Source organism: Rhinatrema bivittatum, chromosome 4 (assembly GCF_901001135.1).
Source record: "Rhinatrema bivittatum chromosome 4, aRhiBiv1.1, whole genome shotgun sequence".
Lineage (NCBI taxonomy): Eukaryota > Metazoa > Chordata > Amphibia > Gymnophiona > Rhinatrematidae > Rhinatrema > Rhinatrema bivittatum.
This window is the reverse complement of record NC_042618.1, coordinates 336,627,660-336,641,147: the sequence shown is the minus strand read 5'-3', so window position 1 is coordinate 336,641,147 and position 13,488 is coordinate 336,627,660. Positions and strand designations below refer to the sequence as shown.

At 45.1% G+C, this 13,488-nt stretch overlaps 1 protein-coding gene across 1 annotated transcript; it reads left to right on the top strand.

Annotated features, from left to right (window-relative positions):
• Positions 1 to 2,980: 2,980 nt before the first annotated feature.
• AANAT (aralkylamine N-acetyltransferase) lies at positions 2,981 to 10,016 on the top strand. Its single transcript, XM_029597499.1, has 3 exons — positions 2,981 to 3,137; positions 7,569 to 7,723; positions 9,711 to 10,016. The coding sequence occupies exons 1-3, from the start codon at positions 2,981 to 2,983 to the stop codon at positions 10,014 to 10,016; spliced, it is 618 nt and encodes a 205-aa protein (XP_029453359.1).
• Positions 10,017 to 13,488: the final 3,472 nt, after the last annotated feature.

The window sequence follows — 13,488 nt, the reverse complement described above, 5'->3', positions numbered from 1 at the left end:
CAAAATCAAACAGTGAAACTTCATGCAATAATACATAAAATCATATATAAAAAAGGCATAAAAACTGCACACGCTCACTCGAAAAATATTTGGCATGCTCGAAAAAGAAATCAAACACTCTAGATAATGAACAAACATAAAAGCATTATCAAACTAAATGTATAATAATCAAATACCCTCCCAAAACACTGGAACGAAACCCCCAAAAGTCTGGGAGACTGATGCAATCTCCTCCAGAAAATAGGTTTAAACTTAACTTTAAGGTGGAGCTGAATAAATTCAGATAAATATTTCTCAAGTTAAAACACTATTAAGAGCCATTAAGAGAGCAAAAGAAAATCTAAAATGCCTCCCAATGAATGAATATCTAAAGAACAGGAGCAAACAACCAGGCTTTATAAAGTTATCCTGAAATGCAAATAGTCCTTCAGAAGCCATTGTTCCTTAGGGACCCGCACAGAAGGAAATTTATTATACGCCTTGGCCAATTAAAAGTTATGAGGGAAAGGAATTAGTAACAGAGCTATGGGGAGGGGAGGGAGGGAGGGAACGTTTTTAGGAGGCAGGCTCTGTGTTCGTAAACCACAGGTAATGCTAGGCAATGCTGGATAAAATGGCGCCCCCTTCCTTTTCAGGCTTGTGTGCTCATAGACTTATTCAAAAGTGTGATGTGGCATGTCCTCCCCCCACTTCAGTTTGGCACCCTTTGTAGATAGCCCTTCTTGCACACCCATTGCAATGGTTCTGACACTCAACCTGTTGGTAAGACTTTCCTTGTTTATAGAAGCATTAGCAAATCCTTTTTACCAGCAAAAAGGAAGTAATAACAAGTAATGACCGGCAGATTTGGGGCTTTCTGGCTGTAGAAGGCCCAGCCTCCATAGGGGGACATGGGCCATGTAACCAGGGGTGGAGGTGAGCTAGCAGAGAGGGGGCGGTTAGGGCTGAGCCAGCAAGGATCCTGGGCAGTATGAATGGGCCAGTCCTCAGATGAGCAGAAGGGGGGGGGTGTCCTAGGGGATATAGAAAATGGCAGGAAGGGTGTAGGCAGCACCATTAAGCACTGGGTTAGTTTGCAGAGGCCCCACCCACCACACACACAATAGTCTGATGCAATGGGAACCAGAGACAGGGAGTAGAGGGGTGGGGGGTAGTCACAGCAGTGGCTCCTTATCGGCACAAGAAGGGGTGAAACTTGAGCAGTTATGCTCAGGCACCAGTGGATGGGGGGGGGGGGGGGGGGGGGCGTCTGGGCCAGTTATGGTCATAGGCACCTTAGCATCCCAGGTCCTTGATAGAAGGGTGGAGGCCTGGACAGTTATCAATGACAAGAGTCTAGTGTATACTCAGACCATGGTAAGGGTGGTCTGGGCAAAGCTGTATAAAGTTAGGCGGAGGCAAACAGCACAGAACGGCTGTTGTCGCACACCTTTAGCGGCAACATTCTCGGAGCAGGGTGCTGCTGGGTAACCACCTTACTAGGTGAGGGATTAGTTAGGAAGTTTCAAGTTGCATGGGATATGCTCCTACCCCTTGCCAATTGGGACAGGGAAGGGGGAGCAGTAGAGTGAAGGGTTAGGGCATGTTGCTATGGTTGTTACATTGTTGTTGCATTTACATTTGCATTTTATGTATGTTAAATAAAGCTGCTGTGGTCATTTCATCCACTGGAAAAAAAAAAAAGCGTATCTGCATAAGGAATAATGCGGTTACTGGGAAGGGAGGTGGATGGGGTGAGTTTGGGGGAGGTGGGGGAGTTAGGTATATCAGGTGGAGTATAAGGCATGCCTGGGTTATGCTTTGTCTCCTATCCTGGATGCTCTTTAGTAATGCTGATGTATCATCTTTACCAAACTGCTTTGCTGATGTTCTTTCAACAAACTGTAGTTTTGGTGCTGCTAGCAGATATTCAGTTCTTGGGATCCTGAGCAGTCATTTGCCCAGGGCTCACAAGGGGGTTTTTTTGTCTCTATGTGGTTGGTGAGTTTCATGGAATTATTTTCATGTCCTTGTGATGCAATCTGACAGCAGTAATCAAAATATATAATGTTAGCAAATTAAATATTAAACTTCTGAAGAACTGGAACTAAAGTGAAGCAGGTTTGATTCAGGTCTTTTGTAAAGGCTGCAATATTTTATCATTGGATCAATAAAAGGTTTTGCTGTGTAGATGCTTTGCTTTTGGGACATTGACTCGGGATCAATAAGGTGATCCACACTCCCCCCCCCCCTTACCCCTCTTCCCTTCCAAATTTGATCCACTCCTAAACCGATGTGAAGGTAGGATGTGTAGCATGAGTCTATGGTTGAGGCCCATGCTTCCTGCGCAGACACTGGGTTCATGGTGCAGAGCACCCCCTAGGATCCTGCTGCACTGCTTCTCACCATTTACAAGACTCCTGGTACCAGTGTGTCCATAGCCTTTCATCTTCCCCTTACTCAGTAGCAAGATAAGAACCCCTCTGGCCAGCTGTCTTTCCCTTAATTAGCATTTTAAATTCAGAGGTCCCTAAAAGCAGAAAATTGTTTCTGACAGCCTTAACAGGGTTCTTCGTGCCATTTAAGTCCCTTTCCCAGGAAATCTCTGCCCTCCTTTTAGCCCTGTGCCCGGGCTGTTTTGCTAGAAAAAAGCCTTTTTGTTTTCCTGATCCATCATTACTACATGATGGGCCCTCTTGACTTTCTGCTTGTCCATTTTTAATTTTGTGTTTTCATGATGTACTATTGCCATGACAAACCATCCCTGGTTACCTCCCAGCTTTCCTGCAGTGTGTGCTCTGATGGCATTTACAATGAGATGGGTGTGCATGTGTCCATATATATAGAGCCTGAGGTTCCCAGCCTGATTCCATATGTGCATTCACAGGTTATCTTCGGCAGTCAACCAACAGTGCAAGGGAAGCTCTTCAGCAACCCAACCTGAGTGCAATTCAAACAAGAAAAGAGCGGTTTCCTTGCAGCTAGCAGCCATTTCTGCAGCATGTCTACACTCGGCACCCTGCCCTTCCTGAAACCTCTCCATCTGAAGTCCCCGGGCGGCTTGCCCGGGCGCCAGAGGCGGCATACGCTCCCTGCCAGCGAGTTTCGATGCCTTACACCAGAAGATGCCTTCAGTGTCTTTGAGATTGAACGAGAAGGTAAGAGCTCCTCTCTCAGTGCGTCTTTTATTTCTGCCCCTGTTCTTGTTAAAGGAAAATCCCTTCAGCCCTTTTTCAGGAAGACACCTGGCTGCTGATTACATTTGCACTCATGCTCTCAGGCACACCTGTCTGTCCAGTTATATGTACACCTGTCTCTCTCAGATATATCTTTTGGTTATGTTACCCTCCTGTGTCTTTTGAGTATATCTGTCTGACATTTAGACACCCTTAGGTAGGTACATCTGTCTGATAGTTATAAAACGATCTGTTCCTCAGGCCGAGCAAACCACATGCACTGGTATCTCTGCTACACATCTGATTACCGAATATACATTTGCCTCTCCTGTACACCGCCCCCCCCCACACACACACATATATATATATATATATATATATATATATATACACATACACATACACATATATATACACATACATACATCCATACATGTACACATCTATACATACATGTACACATCTGTCAGTTACATACACCCAGTTTTCAGTGTTTCACATATGCATAACTTTACTAATAACCTAAATTGGATCAGTTAGTCTGGATTGTGAATACCTACCTGTAATAGTTAGGCACAACGGCCGAGCAAACCACATGCACTGGTATCTCTGCTACACATCTGATTACCGAATATACATTTGCCTCTCCTGTACACCCTCCCCTTCCCCGGTGCCATCAGCTGGCAGGATTTCTATTTTCCCCCACATACTTTGCAGGCAAAGGCCCCCAGTTTCCCGTGGCAACTCGAGGGTAGATTCTGTGGCAAGACATAAAATTGTGCAGGAACGTGTTTTTCCCACAATTCTGCAATTATGTAGCACATTTATATAAATTTGCCTATTAAATAATCCAAAGTTATTTGTTGACATTTTCTTGTGTGTTCAGACAATTTATTTTGTTCTTTTTTTTGGACAAAAATGGGATCTTAGTGGGAAAGGAGAAGGGGAATAAAGGCTAGGGGAAGGTAGGGTCAGTGCTAGGTAGGTAGCTGCCTAGTGTGCCACACCTTGGAGACTGAAAAGGTGTGGGAGGTGGCTTGGGACCCACTGGTGGAGCTCATCCTGCTTGTGGCCAAAAATTGCAGTAGCTGCTGCCAGTAGGTAAGTCTTTGGGGGGAAGTAGGAAGGGGTGCAAGACTGACGGTTGCCTAATACCCTTGCACCAGTCCTGGAGGGGATATGGGCAGAGAGGGAGAAGAGATCTCAGAGGAGACAAATGAAGGTATCTTGGGGGCGGGGGGGAGAGGTAAGAGATGAAAGATTTGGGAGGATTGAAGGTACAGGGAATTGGGTGAGGAGATCCAGGAGCAGGAAAGGGAGGGAGAACAAGTGGATCTTATGTCTCATCCCCCCATTCTTCCATTCCCCTTCTCCCTCTGATCCCCTTACATACCCTCTCTCACACACGCACTTTACACCTCCAGTCTTCATACTCACCTCACACTCCCTCCCATCCCCTCTGATTTGCTCACTACACACCCTCTCCAATCCACTCATTCACATGCTCACATTCCTTTCATCCTCTCCTATCCACATAGACACACACTCCCCACAATCCTTCCAATCCCCTCACTCACTCACTCCCACACCTTTTCCAATCCTTTCACTCACACTCATTAAACCACCCCTCCCCCCCCACACACACACTTTGATTCCATCTCTCCGGCACCTCTTACCATCCCCACCTCACGATGATTCTTATTCCCTCCCTCTACCGATTAGGACTTGGCATTAAGAGCAGAGTAGTGGTGACAGGATGCCACAGACTGCTTCCTTTCTGCTGCCTGGGGCTAGAGTCACACTTTGAATCATAGAAGACCACGTAGTTCAAAGCACAATACTCTTGTCTCAAACAACTGAGGTGCTGCCTCTCTGCTATGCCAAGCCCAGATGAGCATGCGGGGGGGGGGGGGGGGGGGGGGGGCTGCTGCTAATTTTGGCTCCATTCATACCCCTTGTCTCCCACTGCAGTTCCACACAAACTGGGGAATTCTGCTGTAAGGGCTGGAGTTTGCAGCTCTGACTGCAGCATTGCAGGAGACGTGGCGTACTGATTAGAGAGAGACTTTCATGTACATACCTAAGCTTGTGTGCATAATATAGTGCATAGCACCCTCTGAAATAGTTTTACTTTTCACTGTTCTTGGTAGCTCAGAATTAGACACCAGGTGAGGAAGAAGGAAAACAGGCCACATTATATTTGGCAGAAATTTTGATCATGTTAAGATTCTCTTGCCTCACTTAAAGAATGCACTGTAGGGACAAAAAAGCTACAAAGTCATGTTTTTACTAAGTGACCATTTATCAGAAGGAGACTTACAAGATAATTTAATTCAGCAATACAGGAAATTCTCCATATCAATAAACAGGATCAGCCTTATCAATAAAGTCAATTTATTCTGCTAGAGACAAGCAGAGAACTCTCTCTGCCGTAATCTTGAGAGTCTTAAATCTAGAGAAACAGATGGATCAGGAATAGAATAAAACACATATGCTAGCATTAACACTTTTTTCCTGACTTTTTTTTTTTAAAGCAAGTATGGCTAGGACTTTTTTTTTCAGTTGAGAATAATTTATTAGCCAACTTAGTCTGGCAAAACTGTTTGCCTCATTAATAATCGGAGGGCAGCCTGCACTGCCTAACTTATAATTACAACCACATGCCAGGCCACATGCTTGGTACTGCTGGGCTTGGCCTTCCCCATGGTAGGGCTTTGGATGGAAGAGCCTTTTTCTGCTTCTTTCTTCTGCTAACATGCTGCATGGTCCCAGTGTCCTCACTTCCTTTTCGCTCATTCAGGTAGAACTTGCACATTCCAATCCAAGTGAATCCTTTCATAGTTCTGTTTGAAATCTCGTGTGCACTGTGCAGATCTATTAGATTCAGGTTTGGAACAGATTGATCTGTCCGTCTCCTTTCTGTTTGGTATCCACCATCCTCTATCATGCTTTATTGTTCATGGGCAAATATGTAGATCTAGGACATGCACGCTCGTGGAGAATGCAATGGCATCTTTACCCACTGAGTACTGTGGGCTAGAGTTATTGCTTTCTAGAGACGATTGAGGTCACCTTCTTATCTATAATCACACCCTGAAGTGATTTCTACTTATTTGTCTTTCATCTGGCTCCCATTGGAGTGCCATCATGCAAAGCTTCCAGTATTTTTCCCATCTTCAGTTCTGTGCTGACCCAACACTCGCGCCGGGAGAGCGGCCTGTGTGCCCACTCTCCCGGCACGCACACAGGCCACTCTCCTGTGTGCGATTCAGTAAATTAATTTATTTAAATTAGGGCCTGCGGTAAAAAGAGGTGCTAGGGACTGTCAGCGAGTTTGACAGCCAATGCTCAATTTTGCCGTTGTCGGTTCTCAAACCCGCTGACAACCACGGGTTCGGAAACCGGACGCCAGCAAAATTGAGCGTCCGGTTTTCAACCCGCGAGCCTATTTTAAATTATTATTTTTTTTATTTTTAACTTTTTTTTTTAACTTTTGGGACCTCCGACTTAATATCGCCATGATATTAAGTCGGAGGGTGCACAGAAAAGAAGTTTTTACTACTTTTCTGTGCACTTCCCCGGCACTGGCAGAAATTAACGCCTACCTTTGAGTAGGCGCTAATTTCTGAAAGTAAAATGTGCGGCTTGGCTGCACATTTTACTTACTGTATAGCGCGGGAATAACTAATAGGGGCCATCAACATGCATTTGCATGTTCTGGGCGCTATTAGTCTCGGGAGGGTTGGACGCACGTTTTCGACGCGCTATTACCCCTTACTGAATAAGGGGTAAAGCTAGCGCGTCGAAAACGCGCGTCCAAATGCGGGTTAACAGTGCGCTCCACTGGAGCGCACTGTATTGTATCGGCCTGACTATCAGATAATTGTGTGACTGAGCCTGAGAGAACAGCAGTCAGGTCACCAAGGAGATAGTTTTAATATTGCAGTTTTGGTCTCTCACTGCTGTCACTCTTGGTTTTATCTCTAGGGCAATGGGTTTTCAGATTATCCATAATGAATATGCATGAGATTAGATTTGCATACAGTGGATGTAATGCATGCAGATTTATCTCATGCATATTCATTGTGGCTAGCCTGAAAACCTGACTCGCTCGGTATGATCCAAGGATTGGGTTGGATTTTTTAAAATTCTAATCCGAGCATGAACAAACAGAAAGTACTGCATATAGCAGTGCCAACTAGTAATAATATTAAGGTGCACAAACTTATTTTCCATGTCACTTCAATCAAGCATGATCCAGAGGTCTCCAAAGGTAGAAAGAAGACTATGAAACATCAAACTATTTCTAATCTACTTTGGACCTGTGAGCAGAAGTAGTATTGGCCTCTCAGGGTGCTGATCACAAAATGTAACACCCAGGAAACTGAGTCTCTACCTATTTTCTCCTTTCAGCTTTTATTTCTGTTTCGGGAAATTGTCCTCTCCACCTGGAAGAAGTCCACCACTTTCTGAATCTGTGTCCAGAGCTCTCACTGGGCTGGTTTGAAGAAGGACGACTGGTGGCCTTTATCATTGGATCTCTCTGGGACCAGGAAAAACTAAACAATGTAAGGAATTTCCCCCATCATCTTGGCATTTTGTGAAGATGAAAAGAAAGGGGAGGGGGTGGGGGGAATGGATAAGGATGAGACAGTAGGAGAGGGGCAGCAATCATTTGAAGGCCAATGCAATACCGTGCGCTGGCGGCAGCACACGGCTCAGCCTGTGATTGGGCACGTGTTTTGGATTCACATCCATAACCCCCAATGCAAAATGGGAGTTAGCGCGTCCAAAATGTATGTCCAATTATGCACATAGGTAATAGCGCTCATCACATACAAATGCATGCTGATGAGGCTGTTATCTATTCCCCCCTGCCACCAAAAAAAGATGTAGGGTCAACACGCACATTTTTACTTGCCAAAATTAACGCCTGCCCCAGGCACGCATTAATTTTGAAGGAGCCCAAAAAGTGTACAGAAAAGCAGAAAATACTAAAAACTGAGCATCCATTTTCCGAACCGGCTGGCAGCCACCTCTCCCAGGCGCCTGCTGCTGAGGAGGTGCTAGGGCTATGCAATTTCCCCTAGTGCCTCCTTTTTTTTTTTTTTTTTTTTTTACTGCGGGACCCAATTTAAATATTAAAACCGGGCACCCGGGAGAGGTGGATCGGCGTGCGTTAAGGGAATGATCGCTCATTCACGAGCGCCTGTTTAACGCACGTCGATATTGAATCGGCCTGTTTGAGAGGAATTGCTCACCTCAATCAGAAAAAGAGTCATGAGGAAGAAGAACCGTAGATGCTACATGAGTCACTTATCAGATCAGATCATCAAATTGTAAACAAGGGAGCACCCCTAAAAAAAAAAAAAAAAGGGCAAGCTGAAAGCAGCACTAGAACCCACTCAAACAGTCAGTACCCTGCAACCTTTAATCTCCCAAAGGACTGTAAACAACACTTAGCAACAATTCAAATTCTGCAATCCTGGATATCCTACATGAGCAGATTCCATACCAGCAAAGAGAGGAAGGGGGGTGGAGGCAGAGGATAGTTTGGCCAGAAGCATGAAATTTTGAAGGAAACACTCGATGATTGCTTGCACACTTAGACAAAGCTCAAGGATAAAATAAATAACATGTAAAAGTCTAGTCATCAGTTTAATGTTTCATATATTGTAGCTACTTTCAGGGAAATTACAAGAAGCCCTTCAATATTACATTTAGGACCATCAGGGACCATTCTTAAAATAATACAATATATACAGTGGATAAATAAAGTCATTCAGTACAAGCTCTGTAATGGCAATGATTGATTGTCTTTCCCTGTAGAGCAGAGTTCTCACTCAACAGCCAGAGCCACAACTAGGGATGGGCGAGAGGTGCATCTACCCAGTGTTCAAAGGCCCCTGGAGGGGGTGGAGGGTGGAAAAAAATTAAAACATTGAAATGCCAGTGTGGGCCAACAGCAGACGATAAGCTAGGAAACATGGTGTTCTCCTCCTGCCCTCGGGAGTGGGAATGGAGGGGAGGGGCACTAGAAGGAGTACTAGGGATTAGAGTGGAGAGAGAGAAAAACAGGGATCAATGTGAGGGCAGGGATGCAAGGATGCTTGCTTGCCTCAGGTGCTAAAATGCTTAGTTACAACCCTATAAACAGCGAGCCAAGCAAGTGACTTCAATTTCCTCCCTTTCCAAGGAGGGAGCCAGATAATCCACACCTCCCGGTTACAAACCAAACAAGGAATGAGCTGGATCAAACAGAACTGGATGTTATCTGGGGAGGACTCCCACTTTTGTGGTGTTTTGTCAACATAACATACAGGATAGAAGGAACAGGGGGTGGTAGGAATCAAGGACTGGAATTGCTATTTTTTTTTCCATCTGTGACAAAGGCATTAGACATCAGGTATGGCCACAATCTAGCTGTAGTGCAGCATAAAATAGAAAATGTTTCATGCACAGAGTAGAGAAGGCACCAAATTGGTCTACACTCTTGTTGAGATATACAGTGACTTAGACTGAAGTGTCTTTTGCTGTTTTTCTTTTTTCCTGTAGGATGCTTTAACTTTGCACAAAGCCCAGGGGACTACAGTTCACATCCACGTCCTAGCTGTACACAACACCTTCCGCCAACAGGGCAAGGGCTCCATTCTGATGTGGCGCTATCTTCGGTACCTCCGTTGCCTTCCCTACGTCCGGCGAGCCGTGCTGATGTGCGAAGACTTCTTGATTCCATTTTACTCCAAGTGCGGCTTCAAGGTGCTGGGACCCTCAGAGGTCACCGTGGGAGCCCTGACTTTCATTGAGATGCAGTTCCCTGTGCGAGGCCATGCCTTCGTGCGCAGGAACAGTGGATGGTGACCCCCTACGTCTCACTCCTTCATTAACTTACGTTTCTCAGGCAGCTTTGGGACCTTCCTCTTCAGCATGGATAGCTGAATGTAGTCCACCACATTTTTTTTTTGCATGGTCACTGCAATTAAGTAAGTTCAGACTTTGTTTGGCTATTCAGTCCCCCATCTACAGACTTTGATTGATTGGAGGAACAAATCAAAGCAAGGGGGTCTGTGTGAAAGCAAGTGGCTGACTTCTTTTCAATACCATAGTATGGATAACCAGTAGTACTAGCTTGGATAGGGCTTCTTAAACCTGTCCTGACACCTCAGCCAGTTAGGTTGGCAGGATATTCACAATGAATATATACGTTATACATCTGCATATACTGGGTGTCCAACATATGTACATTTCGCTCATGTAGATTTGTCATATGTATCCTGAAAACCTGACAGGTTGTGGGGTCACCAGAACAGATTTGAGATGCCCTGACATAAGGCAAAGGTTGACAGCTAAATACAACCGTACTAGCAGCAAGAAAAGAAAAAGTAGGAAAGATGCACATCTTTTGTTCCATGACAGTGTAAAAATATAAAGAGCTACATTAGTCCTATTTTCATATATTTGTTGTGGAAGCATCAACGCCAGTTCCAACGCCTAAACTGGAACTGTGGCTCAAGGGTTCCTGAGAAACCACCATGTACTGGCCTTAGACACAGGTAACAGGCTGCAGGAATGCGCTGTTCTGTAGCCAATGTCCATTCAGCTTTGTCAAGGAAAGTGAAAAGCTGCCTATCCATTTTCTTGATTAGTTGCTTATTGCCATGAATTGCCGAAATGCAATCTGTACATATGTAAGATACACACAACCTTCCGCCAGCTCTAGCCTTTCCCTCTCCACCTTGATATTGGTCTGGGCCAAAAAAAAAAAAAAGAACATTCTATGGAAGAGGACCCAGAAAGGGGCAGATGACTTAATTCCTGTCCCATCATGAGCCCCTTGCCTCATCTGCAACGGTCTTGGTCTAAACTCTCCCAGTTTCGAGTCAGATCAAAGAAACATGCTAAGTGCTGACAGAAAAAGACACTGCCAGTCCCAGCAGGGAAAACATCTTAGCAGATGAAATGAACAAGAACAGAGAAAGCCCCGCATGGAATAAGACCTATGGCAGATGTTCAATCAACTTCCAAATTCTCAGACTCTGCAACCAAGTATCACTGCCGCACGGGGTGGGGGGGGAAGAGGAATCCTATTCCCTTCAAATCATAGCCCCAGTGGGGCCTATGCCTTGTGGTGTCGGGCCTTGGGAAACCTTTCTGTTTGTGTTCATCCTTCTGCTGTTCATTTCAGTGATGGGCAGCCCTGAGCCTACACCCAGGAGCACAGCTTTATGCAGCAGCACCCGGAGCCCACCCACCTTAAAAGACAGCAGGGCAGCAGCTCATGCCCCAGACTGCGCAGAATTGTGTGCTTGGCAGCCTTCCTGGGCCATACAAACAGAAGCGGGCAGTAACTGCAGTGTCATCTAGACCATTTGAGGGGGGGCTTTCACAGACAGGTCAAGCCCCCTACATTTTTGGCAAAGAACCTAGCTCTGGTCGTACTTGCAGATCTGGTACATTGTATTGTAACCGCACGGGGACTTTGCTGTAGGACTTGCACACCTCCACTCTCACAGCGCCCCCCCCCCCCCCCCCCCTTCTCTCGAAACGCAGCACTGGGCCAGGGTGAGTTGCTCGGAGGCCAGGGGGTGCTGAAAGCTATCCAAGCTCCCCTTGCACTTTGCCCTGCTTCAGAGTACCCCAGAATTCTAGAAGCAGGGCTGGGGTCAGGTCCCAGCAGCCCCTGAATACAGCACCAATACTGGAGAGTGTCCTTTTATTCTGTAAGGAGGGGGGGGGGGGGGTTGCTGGGTGAGCAAACAGAGGCTCTCTGCACAGAGGAAGGGGAGTTCCACCCATCCACCCATGTACAGAGCCAGCTCGGAGCCCTCTGCGGCCATGCCTCACTTAAGTGACACCTCTGGGAAGGCGATCCCTGCCCTCCCTACACAATTCTGCATTTTCTTTATGTATGTGTTAGCCAAATAAAAGTTCTCTTTTTAAGAAACTTGCTCCTCTCTTATTTCGTCTGCAGGCAAAGACAAACACTCATCTGCTGTTAGGATGGGGTTGAAGTGGGTTAATGTTTAAATTAGGGCATGATATTTTTTTTTTTAAAAGGTATTTCAGACAAGCACAGTTTCATCTCTTATATTATCCCATATCTGACATATCAAATCCAGACAGCAGGTGTAGAGACCGCCACTATAAAACCTTTCAGGCATAAAGAGATCAATCAGTCAAAGTGCTGAAAACGTTAAGAGTAATGATGTGACTGTTCTTTTTCAAAGTGTGGTATTGCATTGTTGCCACAGAGAGCGGATGTTTTTGGAATTCAGCAAGAGAAAAGCTTTAAAACAATAATACCAGAAGGAAACATCTCCGTACCATGGAAAGGGTAAGGACAAAGGGCTCATCAGCTGACGCTGAAGGGAGGAAAACTCAAAGGCATGAGAGATGAAAGGTGGAGGACATCTGGAAGAGCCATCCAGCAGAGGCTGTAGGCACTAGAACAGCAGCATTCAAGCCTGCAGGGTCCAGACTCAAAAGGCACATCAGTGCCATAGATCAAGTAGGATGTTTGGGAGTGCTACAAGCAGGCAGAAAGGGGCAGATGGAGTAGGCCAGGTGTTTTGTTTATTCATACTGCTATCTTCAGTTTATATAAATCACCATAAATTAAGAGAGCAGGCTGGTTTACAAAAACAGTAAACATACAATACTTAGTAAACATACATCATAAAAACCAGTAAAGACTGAGAAGCAAACAAGACTTAATACTACTAATTAAGGTGGTCCTTATCTGCCACTTATTAAGACTTGATTATCATGCTTTCCAAACATCCGAAACTAATAGAATTTGGATTGTTACCCCCCCCCCCCCCCACACACACACACTAATAAAAATCCCAGCAACCCAATTTTCACAAATTTTGCCCAGAAATTCTGTTTAAGAACACATTTTCTTTTGTGAATTTGAAAATGCTCATGCTAGAATAAAAGGTTAAAGTTGCATGCTGTAATGTTAGCCCAACCTAATGCATGGAAATAAGTCAATAAACAGAAAAAATAAATTCTATAAGACAATACATTTTTCATAGGCAGCAAGCTTTTTTGGTGCCCTGTATGAATACTGTGCTGGCTGCTCCTGCGTTTGTTTAAAAACAAACAAAAAAACCCACCCCCCCAAAAAACCCACAACACTTGTGTTGGTTTTTGGGAAAATCAAAATTAATAGAAACAGAGTGTCTCATACTCAGTCTTGTTTTCACACGGGCTGGCTGAGGCTCATGCTCTCCTTTCCTAATGAAAAACACCCAGCTTGCTTTTGTAATCCAAACTTTAATAATTGGCACCTTAGCAACTCAGACTATATGCAGTGCAACAATGGAAAAAA